The sequence below is a fragment of the Paramisgurnus dabryanus genome, chromosome 19, assembly GCF_030506205.2.
Source record: "Paramisgurnus dabryanus chromosome 19, PD_genome_1.1, whole genome shotgun sequence".
Lineage (NCBI taxonomy): Eukaryota > Metazoa > Chordata > Actinopteri > Cypriniformes > Cobitidae > Paramisgurnus > Paramisgurnus dabryanus.
The window spans coordinates 11,035,787-11,053,184 of NC_133355.1; the positions used below are offsets into that span (position 1 = coordinate 11,035,787).

At 37.1% G+C, this 17,398-nt stretch overlaps 2 protein-coding genes and 1 long non-coding RNA gene across 3 annotated transcripts in view; 1 reads left to right on the plus strand and 2 right to left on the minus strand.

Annotated features, from left to right (window-relative positions):
* The first annotated feature begins 24 nt into the window (after window positions 1-24).
* slc52a3-2a (solute carrier family 52 member 3-2a) lies at window positions 25-6,842 on the plus strand. Its single transcript, XM_065288859.2, has 4 exons — window positions 25-127; window positions 4,437-5,482; window positions 5,599-5,722; window positions 5,805-6,842. Exons 2-4 carry the CDS (start codon window positions 4,467-4,469, stop codon window positions 6,012-6,014), a joined length of 1,350 nt encoding a protein of 449 aa, XP_065144931.1. The 5' UTR covers window positions 25-127; window positions 4,437-4,466; the 3' UTR covers window positions 6,015-6,842.
* On the minus strand, window positions 1,726-3,340 carry LOC135778518 (uncharacterized). Its single transcript, XR_010544575.2, has 3 exons — window positions 3,172-3,340; window positions 2,968-3,084; window positions 1,726-1,938 (listed from the first exon to the last, which is right to left on the minus strand). It is a non-coding gene; the product is annotated as an uncharacterized lncRNA (long non-coding RNA).
* Window positions 6,843-11,269: 4,427 nt separating the features above from the next.
* Window positions 11,270-17,398, minus strand: part of nfatc1 (nuclear factor of activated T cells 1) — a 44,178-nt gene continuing 38,049 nt past the window's right edge. The window contains exon 10 of the mRNA XM_065288855.1: window positions 11,270-12,776. Within this exon, the coding sequence (XP_065144927.1) occupies window positions 12,721-12,776 (56 nt within the window). The 3' untranslated portion in view covers window positions 11,270-12,720. The remainder of the gene's footprint in view (window positions 12,777-17,398) is intronic.

A 17,398-nucleotide genomic window follows, 5' to 3' on the forward strand; every position in this document is an offset into this window, starting at 1 on the left:
TCAACAGAAACAGTTGGTGATCTTGGTTGGTCAATATAAGCACACCCATTCACCCATGCAGGGTGATAAAAGACACATTCTTTCTAGGGGAGTATATATATAACAGCCTCATAAGATCTCAAAGCATGTGAGTATTATTACTTTTTAAATATGTATTATTAATTTATTTAACTCATACATTGTTACATACTATGTTTTATTAAGCTACTTTTTTGCTTTTACATTTCTGAAAGTTAACAGTATAATTGATAGCATTTGTCAAATGTTGCATGCTAGAAGTAAACAATTTTGCCAATTCATGAACCAAATGTTGCATTTTGGATATTTTGATTGTTGCTCATGACAAAAACATCTGTGTGAAATGCATGTATAATAATGTTTGTTAAAGGACTATTTTTGTGTTCGATTTGTCTTCCTGACTTTGTTCTTAAAATACATTGGCACAGCATCAAAGTATTAGTTATACAATGCTCCGCTCGCTATACTGTAGATGTTATTCAATTACTTATGCAGATTGCCCTGAAACTAGCCTACAGTATGGGATAAAAAAAAACTTGCTATAGGAAAAACCTTTCTGACATTACAGTTTTGTGCATTTGCAAAATTGTGTCAGTAAGATTTACCGCTGGAATACAAGGACTGATTTATAGGTTTTCTGATGAAGTATACAGTTAAAGATATTTTGTATAGACTCCCACATGTAAAAAATAAATTGTAAATAAAATAAAATATACTTTAATATCAGCATGTACAATTTTAGTACACTTTTTTGTGCTAAATAAAAGTGTTAAAGTTATACTCTATAAGAAAGATATATTAAGAGATTATATTTTAATTAAAAGTATAATTCAACTTCAGTAGTACCTTGGTGCACTTGAAAAGTACACTAAATACAGTAATACTTGAACTGATTCTTATGTATTGAAATAAATGTTTAAAAATATTACAGTTTAGTACATTTTTTAAGTTCGTCTTACAGGTTTTCTGAATTGCTAACACACAAAACCTAATTTTCTAAACAAAAATATCAGCTTTATTTATTGTTTGAATCACACAGTCTGCAAAACTTGAAACACCGTTCATGTGGTTAGACACAATTTGTATATTTGAGCCCATTTTGCAAAACTGTATACACATACTTTTTCACAAAACCCATTCAACTGCACTTCAACCCAGAATGGCACAACACAGGCCCCAAAAGTTTAACACAACTGACACACTGTTGTCATTGTTAACACACAAAATTTAGCACAAATGTGTCCAATCAGTAATGTAATCAGGATATATAAAGCCAGGTCAAATTCAAATGGCATGTGTGATTTCCACAATGGAGAACGGAGGAGAAGGAAAAGGAGGAGGATGAGGAGGAAAAGGAGAAGAGGAATACAAAGAGCAATAACCATAACTTAAAATGAAATTCAAGCAACAATCACAATCAATCACTGCACCACAACTCTAGAAAGTGAACCAGGACAACGTTTTTTTTTCTTGCATTACCACTTTGTCTGTACTGCACAGTACATATTTGGGGAAACATATGTGCACACTTCTAACAATGTGATCTCTTTGATTAAAAGACTGCCGGTGGAAGATGATGTGTTCTCAAAAACAACAGAAGCACTTTTTGTTAAAATGGTCCTTCAAATTAAAACAATTCGACTGCATGAAATACAACAGTGAGTTAAAGACATTGTACATTTTGGAGGAGTTTATCCACATTAAGCGTCTCAATTAGCCTCAAGTGTGCATCTTCTTGGGTGAATCTGGGTTCAATCTCATGAATAAGAGAAGACATGGTCGCAACGTGACTATTTACTGCATGCTGCCATGGACAATGTGAACTTTCACCATATTCCATGAATGGTTCACCAATAACCCACACGTTTTATAAATGTGTGCCTCCCACCATACTCACCCTTTCTTTACAGTAATCCCACACTGCAAAAAAAAAAAAAAAATTGCAGCATGGAGTTAAAACAATTTGGTTTTGCAAGTCAATTCAACCTACTATTTTAAGTTTTGGCTTGTGATAAGTTTGCATACTTAAAAATCAAGTTGAAATTCTTTAACTTATTTTAAACAATTTCAACTTGATTTAAAAGTTTAAAGTAACATAAATATATGTTGATTTATAAAAAAGCTGCATATTCTCAGAAGACTTTTTTATGGTGGGAGGCATACATTTATAAAACATGGGTTATTGATAAACCATTCACGAATTTTTGGACTATGGTGAAAGTTCAACATGGCAGCACATTTGTGACCCATGCTGGCAAAATGAGTGGACCGTGTAATTTTGAGCTACAGGCAAAAGAAGGTATAAATGTCAATTTTGGTCAAAATTGAGGTTTTCATAAAAATAAGTACATTTAGCGCTCATCTAGTGATCCCAATGCTCTAAATAGTCTGTAAACATCTAAAATGATTTTATTTGTATGTGTTTTGGGAGGTGTACCGTCCTAAATGCTTAACCTATAAAAAGACATGCACATCTTACATTTTGTTTTTGAAACATGCAGTTACCAGTGATGCTGTGATTTTGTTTTTGAACACTCAAAATGCTTTAACTCAATTTTTCCTCAAAATTGTCTTTGCCAACTTGATCAACTTCAAACAGATGTAGCTCTGTCATTTTTTTTCATATTCCAACAAATCATTCATCATTTTGAAGTTTTTTTTTAACAGAAAATGTCAAAATATAAATAAGTTTTTTTTTTTACGTTATTTATATAACGTTTTTTGCTCATTCCGACTCATTTTGCCAGCATGGGTCACTTATGGTCACATTGCGACCATGCAGCTACTTTACATGGACACGTTGACCAATAATGTTGTGACCTCTTCTCTTCTTTATGAGATTAAACCTAGCTTCATCCAAGAAGATGCACTCATGAGGCTAAATGAGTTATTGTGGATAGACTAACACTGTTGATTCCTTTAAAATTCAAAATGTCTTCAACAACTCACTGTTGTATTTCACGCAGTCGAATCGTCTTATTTTGAAGGACCATTTTGACAATAAGAGTCTTCTGTTGTTGTGAGAAAATACATCATCTACCACCAGCATGTGGCAGTCTTTAAATCCTACAAAACAATCACTTTGTTAGAAGTGCACATATATGTTTCCCCAATTATGTATGTTTTAGGGACCAAAAATATTAGTACATTTACCTGTTCTCCTCTCTGAATGTTCCAACCATGGAGACCACTGAAGTCCTGCTTATATTACTGTACTAGGTTGAACACGTAGTGCTGCTCCCTTCATATTCATTCCATGAACCAGAGAATGGTGTTTGATTGTTGCCCTAATTTTAAGTTATGGCTATTGCACTTTGTCTTCCTATGTGTCCTTCTTCTCCTCCTCTTCTGCCCTCCATTGTGGAAATCACACATGCTATTTGTAGTATTATGCGTATTTGACGTGCTGTCTGTGGAAAGCATGATGTTGAAACTACCGAGAAACACGGGTGAGTCGATTGGCAGTCTATATAGGTTTCCATAAATGCTGGTCAGGTGGATACCTGATTGCTAATTGTTGACAGCTGGTCACAATTACAAGGGGATTTGGTAGATTATTTGAAGATGTTCCTCCCAAAGTAGTTAATAAAACATCCCTTTGTGTTTTGCAAAATGTGTCTAACCACATGAGTGGTGTTTCAAGTTTTCCAAACCGTGTGATGGTGATGGGAGAAACGAAGCTTTTCGAAGCTTCGAATCAATTGAACCAATTGCTTCGAAAATTGATTCAGTTTTTCGAAGCAGTTCGAAACACCACACACGCTGACGACCCCTGCTGGTCAAAATAGCGTGAAAGCAGATATGTCCAAACATTTTACACTTTTTTTTACAAAATAATAGCAAGATTTTTATTAAAATATGTTAAAAAATTATTTAAATTAATTTAGTTTTATTTAGAATCAAATGTAGAACAAATCATTAAAACTAACTACCCTTTTAATTATGCACATTTTTGTCATTAAATCTGTCTATAAACAAAAAGTAGACAAAATGGCAGTGTTATTAGTTAGAAGGATAAATGTTTTATGAACTTGCATAATAAAACTGACCCGAGTTTACCTAAACATATTAAACATTGGTCATGTGATCAACTCCCCCTAGTGGTGAACCAACAGATTTTCGAAACGTTTCGAAACAGTTATGACGTAATGAAGCCTCGTTTGCTAAAATCACGTGACTTGGGCCAGTTTGAAACAAGCTCCGAACCACTGATTCGAAACAAAAGATTTGTAAATGTTTCGAAGCCTCATGAAGCAGTGCTTCGAAAACGACCATCACTACCGTGTGATTCAATCAAAAAGTTGTTTTTACAGTTGACATTTTTGTGTAGAAAACGGTGTTAAGTGTTTTAGCAATTTAGAAAAATTAATTCTAATAATTAATTATAACCACCTTTATCTTTTGCTTAAAAATCATAGCTTCTGAGGTTCAAAGGAGGAGGTCCAACCATGTCAATCTTCACTCATGTTTTGGCCTGCCTGTTTGGCATGGGATCCTGGGTCACCATCTGTGGGCTTTGGGTGGAGTTGCCTCTAATGGTTTCACATGCTCCTGAGGGTTGGTATCTTCCATCCTACCTCTCCGTTATCATCCAAATCGCCAACATCGGTCCACTGTTTGTCACATTAATGCACCGTTTTCGCCCAGGAACTCTTAAAGAGACAATAGTTATCTATTTCATTGTTAGTTTCGGGATACTGGCCAGCTTCTTCCTGGCTTTCTTCTGGAGTGAGAGGGTTGTGGTGCAAGGTGTGGAGCGTAGCATTCCCCTCTTGCTTCTTACGTTCTTCATCTCCATTGTGGACTGCACTTCATCTGTGACTTTCCTGCCCTTCATGATGCAGCTCAAGGCACAGTATTTGACCACGTATTATATAGGAGAAGGTCTGAGCGGTCTCATCCCAGCTCTGGTAGCAATGGTTCAGGGTGTGGGCATCATGGAGTGTGTTAATGCATCACAGATCATCAGATCCAATGAAACGCAGCTTCGGTATCTTAATGCATCTGAGAAAAACTACCTTGTGCCTCACTACCATCCAGCTAACTTTTCAGTAGAAGCGTACTTTTTCTTCCTGACGGCCATGATGGTGGTTTGCTTGGTGGCTTTCTTGCTTTTAAACTACCATCCAGCTGTAACTCAAGAACGCTCTGATAGTAAACCAACAAATATGAAGAAAGACTCCAACTTGAAAATCAGAAGAAATGAACAGAAACCGATGATTGGTTCTCAAACGGGTCTTGAGGAGCCCAAGAGCAAGTTTGGATCAGGGAGGTACACCTGGTTACAGGTGATGTACATCTATGTTACCCTCATCTGGGTGAACACTCTAACCAATACTCTTTTGCCATCCGTTCAGTCTTACTCATGTTTGCCATACGGAAACCAGGCTTTTCATTGGTCAGCCACTATGGCCAATGTTGCCAATCCTGTGGCTTGTTTTATCACCATGTTTTATCTTCGAAGGTGAGCTTGATCTGAAATAGTTTTTACTAAAATGCTAGAATAATAGAAAGTTAGGGTTTAATTTAATTTAAAGCAGGAGGATGAATATGCTATTACTTTAACATTTTCACCCATAGGTCTTTGGTGGTAATGGGACTTCTCACTTCTGCTGGCTCTCTTATTGGGGTTTATATTATGTGCATGGCTGTGTTGAGTCCATGTCCACTGTTAGTCAATGAGACTTCTGGAGCTGTGCTTATGGTGAGTATTAACTTTACTAGTAACGTAATGTTGTGGTTTATTTTATTGCTTCTACAGTAAGATAATGTTGTATGTTTTATAGGTGTTGGCGTGGTTCTTTTTTATTTTCATCCTCTCATTTGTGAAGGTGATGATTGCTGTTATTCTTCGTGATGAAGGTCACATGGCTCTTGTATGGTGCGGAGCAATGGTGCAGATTGGGTCAATGCTGGGGGCAGTAACTATGTTCCCCCTAGTCAATATTTATGAGTTTTTCACTTCAGGGGATCCATGTAACAAAAACTGCATATAATATTTTGATCTTGGAAAAAGAGAAACCCTGTTAATATTACTCTTAAGGCTAATAATTTAATTATACTTATGAAATAATGAAAAAGTCACTCTCTACTTACAAGTTACTCTTGATTGTGGAGAATTTGGGACATATTCAGATGTTTTTATATAATTATTAATATTGAACTTTAATCAGCCATGTTGGCAATTATACGCTGCTCTGGAATACTCCATTCTGATTGGTCAGTCGTGTCACTCAGTGGTCTGGCATTCCTCAATAATTCACATACATTGGAAGATACAAAAACTTTTATACTGCTCATCCAGGGTAAATTACTAGTTCTACTAAAATGTCAGGTATACAGGTCTGTTTGGCATATAGGTATACATACATGTGACCCTGTCTGTGAAATTCAGGTTAAAGTCTCATAATCTAATAATGAGATTGGAACATCAAAGTTTGATTTCAATCATTGATTTCACTTTAATTTCAATCTTTGAAATGACCTCAGTATTTAAGATATGGGTTATATTTTCACAGACAAGGTCACATTTTGAAATTCAAACATTGTCAAATTACTTTTGTGACAGGATTATGTACAGGCAATTAACAGGCAAGTAAAATAAACTCAATTTAATGCTAAGCTCTGTGTGGTTTTGTACATTATTGTACATTAAAAGCCCAACATCGGTCTGACTTCAAAACCCAATGTCGGTCTGACATCAAACCCCAACGTCCTAATGTCTTATAAATCACAACATTACTTTAAAGTAAATTTAATACTCACCATAAGCACCATAAACATGACTATAACAGTGGACATGGACTCAACACAGCCATGCACATAATATAAACCCCAAAAAGAGAGCCATAACCCAACACTGATCTGACGTCAAAATCTAACGTCGATCCAACGTCAAATCCCAACGTTGGGCTGATGTCAAAACTAGAGATCTTCTCGGGTCCAAAGAAATGTATTCGACCCGAAATGACCCCAATCACTATATACCCGAACCCGATGTGCATAAATATTTTTTTTTAAAGAAAGACCCGACCCGAGACAAATCAGAGAAAACTAGGCCCGAGTCTGACCCGAACTAGTCTGACCTGAACTTCTGCAGACCCAATTTGGCAAGCTGCTCCATTTTTTTTACTTTGTTATCTGACGATGACACAAAGGTAACTGCTAAAATGTACATTTAAAATTGATTGACATATTGTCTCAACAAAAATTAACTTCGGGTTTTCGGATTTAAGTGGACCCATGAAGACCTCTAGGCTAGTTAAAACCCAACGTCGATCCGATGTCAAAACCCAACCTCGGACTGAGACAAAACCCAACATCGATCTGACGTCAAAACCTAACGTCGTTCCAACATCAAAACCTAACGTCGTTCCGACGTCAAAACCAAACGTCGGACTGACTTCGAAACCCAATGTTGATCCGACGTCAAAATCCAACGACGTTCCAACATCAAAATCCTACGTCGATCCGATGTCAAAACCCAACGTCAGACTGACGTCAAAACCCAATGTCGATCCGACGTCAAAATCCAACGTTGTTTCAACATCAAAATCCAACGTCGATCTGACATCAAAATCCAAGGTCGATCCAACGTCAAAATCCAATGTCGATCTGACGTCAAAACCCAACGTCGGACTGATGTCAAAATCCAACATTGGACTGATGTCAAAACCCACCGTCTATCTGACGTCAAAATCCAACATCGATCTGACATCAAAACCCAACGTCGGACTGCTGTGCAAAATCATTACAATTTTCCAAATACATGAATACATTTTCTATAAATTGTCATTCAACCAACATTACCTGCAATCAATTTTGGCGGATAAATCAGTTTTAGCTGATAAGAAGTACAAACATCACCAAATGTTTGCTCATCCTATTCTGGAAACTAAGACTCGGGTGCTTAATAATTACACCTCAAGTAACTTCACACTTTATTTAGCCAATAAGTAATATACAGATTTACTTGCTGGTATTCAAGTACATTAGTTCATTTAAGTACTTTATTTTTTACGTGGGACCTAATATAATCCAGGCAAAAAGACTGGATGTTTTTTATATTTCATAAAATATTTTATATTTACCAAAGAAAACAAAGCGAGCATTGTGTGCCTCCATCTAACAGCGGGAGCTTGTCATGTGACAGATAAAATAAAGCCACAGTCATTTAGTTTTCTATTTTTGGTTATAAAGCAGATATGTGCTATCAAAATGTGATGATAATAATAGTTCATAAAATTAAATAAAATTACATCATATACAGCAATTATATAAAATAGTTTTAATCATGATCAGTAAAAATGTAAATATCACATAATAAACAAATATATGTGTATGTCTGTATGGTGAGGAAAATGCGTTTTGCTTATTTGTATATTTTTGTGTATATTATATGAGAACTGCCATAAACAAACAACATCTTCAATGCCAGCTACAGCAGAATCATCAAATGACCACAAGATGGCGTACTCGCCTTGTTCATGAATTGTATGCCTAATTGTTTCAGAAAACAACAAAGTACCATCATTTCTGATACGACTTAATTATTTCATAGATTGTATATATTAATTTCACGAGGTTAAAATATTGAAAGAGAATTCAAACCTCTCATTTTCTAATAAACTTAGATAGATACAGTCTGTGCATAACCACCACCATCTTGCTTTGATCCAATTGAGCTCTTTTTGCGATCCACAGTATGAATGCAGAGGAGATAATGGCATTTATAGATATGCGGGACTCACATCTGTAAGTTTTAAGACTTTGTGGTGAGTTATTCTTGACAGCTGGTTTCCTTGATGCAGTGATAAGAGTAAGAAGACATCAGGCCTGCGATGGTTACCGAAGGCCTCTTCTTTTTGGATCTCAAACGATCCTCACCCAGGCAGCCTACTAATAGAGTGGTTATTTCTGGGCACTGGCTTTGATGATCCACCCCACCCTGACTGTGCGTTGTCAACATGGCAGTGTGACTCGCGATTCAAACTCATGGAAAATATTCCTGTCCGCCTGGCAGGTGTCACAGGGAGCTTGGCTCAAAGCCTGGACCGAACAGCTGCTTCTACTTTGATCCATTAGTTACTACTCTGGAAGTTCAGCTCTCCAGGCCACATGAGGATGAAATCTTCTACATATTTCACAGCTCCTTTTCAGACAATAGTACCACAGTTTTAATGAGCCGTTGTGTCTGAGAGATAAAATTGAAACTATCTGTGAAAAGAACCATTGGGGCAGAGTTTCATATTTTTAATGGCTGCCTTAAACGAAAGATTTGTCTCACTTTTCAATTCTCTGTGATCATTAGTGACCCTGTCTATGAAATCCAAGTCTCATAATGAGATAAGAAGCATCAACGTACAATATTAATGATATCAAGGTTATATTTTCATTGAATGTTTTTTACATTATGTAGGATGATCTTATGCTGAAAACCAGGGGCGTCATGCAGCAATTTTTTAAGGGGGCACAGTGTGCACAGTTCACAGACATTTGTGCAAACACATTATAGAACTTTCAGTCTTTTCCATGGCACTTAAATTTCTAACAATCTGAGCGCCTCTGCCTTCATGCAAAACCTCCAAAATAAAAGTGTTGACTAACTTTCATATCAAATACTATTCAATCGGAATAATGACATATTTGCATCATATTTACGTATCGGATAAAACGGCATGTTTTATTTTTTTACGTTTTGTTTAATCGGCATTTTGCATAACAACTGCATTATTCTATGAAATTAATTTAATTTTAAATCCATACATAAACAACGAACATGAGATAAGCTCACGCGATTGATTTTAATGTTCAATAATGATTTTGAAAAATATTTTTAGATAAAACTATTAGAGGAACAGATGTTTGCATTACATTTTACCTCATATGTGAGCATGTGTGATTCCGCGACCCCGTGAACTCTGGCGAACTTTGGCGTTGTACCAAGACGATGAATCTAGAAATCTCTACTAATATACAGTCGAGACTGTCACACATTTTAACCATACATTTTCTACACAGATGAGGTTAACTGCACATTACCTTACTGGGGTTTGGAAATGGAAATGTTGTGAGCGTTTATTACAGTGAGCGTTTTAATTCCTCAGATAGCAAAATGCAACAGCAAAGCTCGTGAGCGCGCTCAGACGCTGATGACGTCTGCGGTTGCCCTGACTGCAGCGCCTGCCGCCAGAATAAAGTAATGTAGCATGATCAAAACACTATCAAAACGGCAAAAATCTCTGAAAAGTGACAAGGATGCCGCACAGAATTGATAACATTGTGCATATTAAACTAAGGTGACCAGATTTTAAAAATGAAAACCAGGGTCGGGGACATTTCCTAGTTAAAATCATTTAATCTATGAATTAAAAAATGGGGACAAAACGATTTTTGAAAGTTTTCTTCTTTTTATTGTTGTGGGTTCACCGGAAAAAAATGACTTACTTCTGACTTAATAGTATTTTTGTCTTGTTTTCAGTACAAATATCAGATAGCAGATTTTTTTGCTTGTTTTAAGCACAAATTTGATATTTTGATCTAAAAACTCTGGTCTAGACTATTTGCCCATCAAGAAAATGAATTAAAGAACTAGATATTTGTACTGAAAACCAAAGAAAAATACTAATAAGAAAGTCATTTTTTGCAGTGTTTCTAATTCAACTAATTTAACAATTCCTGTAGCCTAAATCTATTTTTTCCCTTTTTTACACAAGAGACATACCTCATCAAAAATGACTTCTAAGGTACTATTTCAGCTGATTTCATAGCATTGTAAATGTGAAGAACAGAAGGAATAATGCAAAATGTAAACATATTTAGCCTACACAAAACAAATGCTCAGTACCATACTGTGATAAGTTCACTCCATTGGTTTATTACTTTAATTTAACATAAGTAGTTTGTACCTTTACCTCCGATAACTTTAACTGTTTTCATATCGTCTGGTCACCTTATATTAAACCGATTTAAAGAGTAACAGATTAATGGACGCTTCTTTGATTTTGAGGTTGCATGTAAAATCCATTTGGCTCAAAAAACCTAGGGGGCACATGCCCCCTCAGTTTGAATGGGCATGACGCCTCTGCTGAAAACAATAAATCACAAATAAATGACTTAAGCTGCGTTTTCACATTTGATTTTAGAAACCTGTGGCTTGTATAGGTTATTGCAGTCACACTGTAAAACACTTCAACTGTACTTGTACTCAGTATCTGCATGCATATGAATACACTATACAACTCCACACATATAAAAGAGCCAACAAAGCATGATTTTATTGTGCATATTTTGGTACTGAAACGATAACGCTTGCTCCGTAGAAACATGACTAGCATCGGTAAATACATATACATACACATGAAAGAAAAACGATCAACAATTTGATTGTTGATACCCTGTGGAAGAATATATTCCCTTTGTGAATTAGGCCTGATTGTCAATAACAACAAAAGGAAACAATGTGGTATTCTCGAAATGCTGTTAAAGAAAAATACAAATTAAAGTGCATATATTGCCTAATGATCTACAGACAAAGGATACAATGTACAGGACTTAAACTCCTGCCCAAAATCTCATTATATGCTGAGAAACATGCATTACGTTTATAATTCGAGAGGACAAAAAATACATATAAAAAGTATTCCTGCTTAATAAACACTTTAAGGCACAGTGCAGTAAACCATCAGGTCAGAGAGGCAGTTATAGTGAAACGTATGCTGTTCAGAGGCAGTTCAACAGAGCGGAAACAATCGTGCCTTGCTAGAATAATAATATTGAATGGTTGACAATGCCAGCCCAGTCATTCTCTGGTCACAACTTTTATTGAAATGTGACCGATGAGGGAATCGATTTGCTATACCTCCCTTATGGCCTGCGTTTGATTATTCCAGCTCACTCCAAATAAATAAATTCTAGTCTAGTCTAGTCTATTCATACAATTCCAGTTAACAAGTAATCATACCCCATTATAAAAAAGCTATAAACATTGGAATGGCTTTTCAGACATAAGTAGACACAGACATCTGCTGTCAAATGAAGAACAAAACTACAATCCGGCATAAGGTTTTAAGGCAAGTCAATAAGGCCTCTCGGGCTTACCAACGCGGTAAAGGCTTCAAAATAAACAAATCTGCCCACAAAGGCAATCCGTGTCAATAGTTGAGAAATAGATACTTCACTTAATTGTGCCATTACATGATGAAATATAACAAAAACATATAAACAAAAGAGCCAGCGTTGCATCCAACATAACACAAAAAGGCATGGGTTATAATTTAGATCTGTGCATGTGTCCACCGCGTGTCTGGTTCTTGGCCTGCAAAGTTGCTGATTTGTGACCAGACTCAAGTTTGTCTTCGATGCAAATCTTCTTTTTAGAAATATACACGATTGTGTACAGAGGCGGTGTTCAAACTGCACTTATGGTAATAATTTAAAAAGCTACACGAGTACAAGAGAGTATATATATATATAGGGAAAAAAACGAGAAATAATTTGGTCCATAAGAGCGCACTCTGTATTGGCAGGACGCGCTGATAAATTTTGGAGTGAAGTGCACTTTTCTTTTGTGCTTTCAGTCCCCCGTGGAAATAGAAGAAGCAGAGTTCAGTCAGTTCTGATGGTTGTCAGAGTCAGGTCTTGTTAATCTGGATCTTCAGGAGTCTGTGATCGCTGTGGTTTTCTCAGAGGGACCTTCAGCTGCTACGCGTGGCTGTGCACGGAAATGCTGGAGAGATCGTTCCTGATGATTTCATTAACTGTGAAAACAAGAGAGAAATGATGTTACTTTACTTAAAACTATTCATTTGCATTAAAAATGTTATCATCAAAAGGCTGTTTTGAAATCTTTCATTTGGATCTTTGATTATATGCAATATAACACTTAAAGTCCCCCTATAGTCAAAACTTTATTATTTAAAACTCATCATACTGTAATAGCATATGTAATGACAGTCATTTCTTCATGCTTTATAACAGCTTTAATGTAACTCTGCACCCTTGGCTCATTTAGTATATGTGGATCTATGAATATGCAAATTAATCCCCGCCTCTACTTAATCGCACAGCTTAGATCATAGATGTAAATATGCAAACTAGTCCCTGCCTCCACTCTTTCACACCACCTTGGACCATAGATATATATGTTAATAGATGCTACATTCTGCAATTTCAGATACATAACTGCTAAGTTCGGTTTCACACAATGCGTACGTAAACTGCGTGTTTGCATCACTAATCTTTTAATGATGATGTTAACAGGTGTGAGCATCACAGAAGCAAAGCTGTAGCAGCTGTGCTGCAATCGTTTCAGCGCTGAGTCTATGCAGCATCCATACATAATATCTATGGCTCAAACTGATTTACTCGTTAAGCTGTGTTGATGTGATTGGTTACATTTGTGACGTAGGAAAGCAAAATGATTTCAAGACGCAGGAATGTCTTTGGAAAACTCCAAACTAATGGAGAAAATACTCAGCAAATGGTGATGATGAATTTGCACATGGTTTGTCTTAAAGGTGCCAAAGAATGCACTGAAATAAAATGTTAAATTGTTCTTTGATATATACATAGGAGGAATACAACTTTATTAAAAGCAAAAAGTGTCCATTTACAACTGTTGAGCTGTGCTTTGATTGCTTTGCTCTGAGGCTCATGTCAGTAGCTCACATTAGTAAACATTTTAACATCTTTGTAATTTATTTAATGTTGGGGGTATACATCTCGACTGTGACATCACAGTCAGTTTTAATGTTGAGATTGGCCTGTTTTCATGCAGTCTTTTGCTTGCACAAGATTTACACGCAAAAATGAGGAAACAAATGCGTTTGAGGCTCATGAGGGGCAACCTTCCGATCTCTCTGATGAAGCCAATACAGAAGTGACTTAAACTGCAATTCATCGACTGTACGCTTGAGGCTGGCTCAAAAAAGCGAATCGATTCCCATAGACCCCCATGTTAAAATGCAACTTTACAGCAGTAAATAATATGTTTACAGCCTGGTAAAAACGTGTTTTTGGTCTTTATAGCTAATTTTGTCTTTAATGGCAACTGTGAGAGGGATGAATTTTTTGTAACTCATCCATTTAAATTATATTAAGTCTTAAACTTCTGCATAATTAGGGGCGTGGCCACTTGAGTGGCGGGTGAACTGCCACTGTTGTCACTAGAATCGAGCTAGACAGGCTTGGTTTAGCAACCAGCCACCTCAGCTTCACACTCGTCCCACCTCTTTACCCATTTTCGGTTATCTGCGAGTGATGCGCGGCCAAGATGGCGACGACAAGCAATGCCTACTTTGAGCTTCAAAAAAGCTCTTCACAAACCTATGGGTGATGTCTGTGGTCATTACCATGTACAAAGCTCTTATTATTCATCTATGCCAAGGTAAATGCAGTTTTTATTCTATGGCATCTTTAAAGCACAATTAAACACCACATAGACGTATAACCAACACTAAAAACTAGATTTTTACAACAGGGGGACTTTACAGCTGCAATTAGTAACTTATACTTCTCTGTCCCCATCTCTGTTTGAAGAATAAAACTGCAGGTTACTTTACGTTCTTATATTTACGTATATGGAAAAACAACTGACTTTTCCTAGAAAATCGTACCACTGTAAATCGTGTAATATTGTTTATTCGAATAAAAAGTGTTACAGATTGCAGCTTTAAATGTACCCTGTCAAATATAGACAACCGAAAGGCAGAGACTTTGGTGGGACAAAACCTCCAACATGAAAGAGTTTCGTCTGACCGCCGCTTTATCGCATAGTGTCGCATCTGGTAATGACATGGTGTGAGATTGTGAGAAGGAAAGATTAGATGTCATGCTCTTCTACGGTGGACGTCGCCTGCTGTCTTCCTGCCTTCTATCTGTTATTCTCTTTTCCCACACATCAGGACACTGGCTCTTTCTGTCAGCTGTGTTCTTTGGCCTGAGCATGGGAAGTGAACGAGCATTGCTTCAGGCTACACAAACAGCCTGGCACCCACTTGCTGCGTGATAGCAGGGGAAACCGGATGAGGCTGCCTCTTAGAGTTAGCATGCTAGCATGTTAGCGCCAGATGTATTACATCTTACCAACGGCCCACAGGGAGCATCGTATGACCAACAGAAGCTCCATTATCATTTCGCAAACGGCATTATTTCAGTTGTCGAATCAGTTACTGAAAAACACCCGGGACCGAGTTTGATTTATTCGGAGACAAACTATTTGTTTTCGCATTTCTCGATCGACTCTAAATGCTTTTAAACCTCTGAGGGCTGTAGATAGGCAATAGTATCAACTGCTCTATCTGTTTCAAAACAGCACATTCCTCTTCCCTTACGACCACTTCAGTTGGCCCTTGAATTCTTTAGCATGGACGTAAGCACCTGCAGGAAGCATTTGATAAGTATTAGACAAGCTGTGTGTGTTTTTCTCATTTGCGGTCTTCAAAGCAGTCGCATTTGAATCTAAAGTCTTACCTAAATCAAAACTTTGAAAAGATGTAGTTTCTGTGAATGCAAAACACATGGCGACCCGTACAAGACGTTTGAGTAGATATTGTATGTTTAGTGTGTTGAATTTTTATTATTAATACTACTAATGAAAAAACTATTCTGAAAATTCTGTCTTTAATGACTGATGTCTTCCATAGATTATAAAAAGTGAAATTTTAAACACTATCCTGATCCCATCTGTTTCCAAGATCCATCTGTTTAGCCTTGCTTATAGTTCAATCGCAAATGGTCTGACATTTAATCCTGGCGCGCTAGCTCCTCATTCAGTAGCTAACATCTTTTATCTTCCTCTCCACCCAAACATCAGGACAACCATCCCAAAGTTTAATCAGTGCACACCCATCTGTCTTCTGTTCCACACCTGTGTCCCATCCACCATCCTGGGCTGAGTTCCACTTTAAATTTGTATGCCTTCCCCTGCTAACTTTCCTCAGGCTCACAGACTTGGATGTCTTTGGACGTCATCGCGAGTGCCTACTCTTGGCAGAACCGGTGCAATGGGTTTAAATAACGTCAAATATTTACACAAATCAAAATAGCAACCATACAGTATAAATAACACAAAGGCTGTCATTGTGTAAACCTTTAAGTAGCTACAACAATTATGGGGTTGAATCTCAAACTGTGTAACTGAGCAAACTTCACTTAAAGTGGGACATAGCTCTGCCTGAAGTGTCCGAATGTGTTGGTTTGCTTGCTTAGTCTAAACTCACTCAGGTTGAGGGGTTGTAACGTCCCTTGCTTTCTTATTTTTGGATGAACTATCCCTTTAAATTCCCCAAAATTGAAAAGAGTAAGAGAGAGATTGAGAAGACACATGTGAGCTGGAGGCGGTGGATTTCCTCCCCTAAAATGTCGCTTCTGGCCAAGACCAGGAAGCCTGCTGAGGAATTCCCTTCAAATGAACCATGGCCTTCATGCTCTCCCTGCACAACTGCCTAAGGGACTCGGAGCAGTCCGGAATGCTGACGTTCCCTCTAAACAATGAAGCCGAGTCTGTCTTTCATCTTCTCATGAGGCGCGCTGGACCCACCCTACCTGACCCTGGCCTGACATCGTCTCTTCCCAGGCTCCTGGTTTCTCTTTACCACGGTCTCTGTAATTTTCTCCAAACTAACGTCGGATCGTTTTCCAAAAAATAAAGAGCTATGCTTCGGAATTACCTTGCACCGTCAGTGACTTGTCTAAGCAAACAGGAGAACAGTCAAAATAGCTAAATCTGCACTTGCGTTTAATATTAAACATATTAGTCCTCATATTATGACATCATTCACACAAAAGAGTGAGCTAATGCAATATGTGTCTTTCCTAAATTAAATTCTCTGCATGGAAATGACGTCTTCATTTGCATCGGGACTTAATTTATCTTGGCATTAACTAGATTGATAATCCAGATCCAGTCAGACATAAACACATTGGAAAGTAATTTCAGCGAAATGCTTTAAATCTAACATCATCCATCCATGTAGTTTATTTAATTTTGTACTCAATAAAAAGTATTTATTTAAAAAATGTTCTCAATTAAAATTCATTGAAGGTTTTTAACATGCTAGAAACTGAATTGCTGATATTGGAAGCATTTAAGATGATGAAGGAATATCCTTTAAAATCCTTGTAAAAGATTTCATATTCGTTTGGGCATTCGCCCATATGATACGCTACTGCCAGTAGCTTCCTTATTGAGTAGCACTAATATGTGAACAGGAAATGAATCGATGAGATTGGTTGAATTATGGGATGAGAATCGCACATGAACGTGCCACACAAACACCAGTGCATACTGAAACAATTAGGACCCTTGACAGTTGGGAGTAAATTACACCGATACGTCTTCTGGCGAAAAAAATTCTGGCGAGCCCTGACAACTGCCATG

Excerpts from the sequence above, each read along its gene's own strand:
- slc52a3-2a (XM_065288859.2), top strand. The coding sequence starts at position 4,467 with ATGTCAATCTTCACTCATGTTTTGGCCTGCCTGTTTGGCATGGGATCC. Across the intron at positions 5,483-5,598 it reads ACCATGTTTTATCTTCGAAG|GTCTTTGGTGGTAATGGGAC; the intron begins GTGAGCTTGATC and ends TTTCACCCATAG. Across the intron at positions 5,723-5,804 it reads CTTCTGGAGCTGTGCTTATG|GTGTTGGCGTGGTTCTTTTT; the intron begins GTGAGTATTAAC and ends TATGTTTTATAG.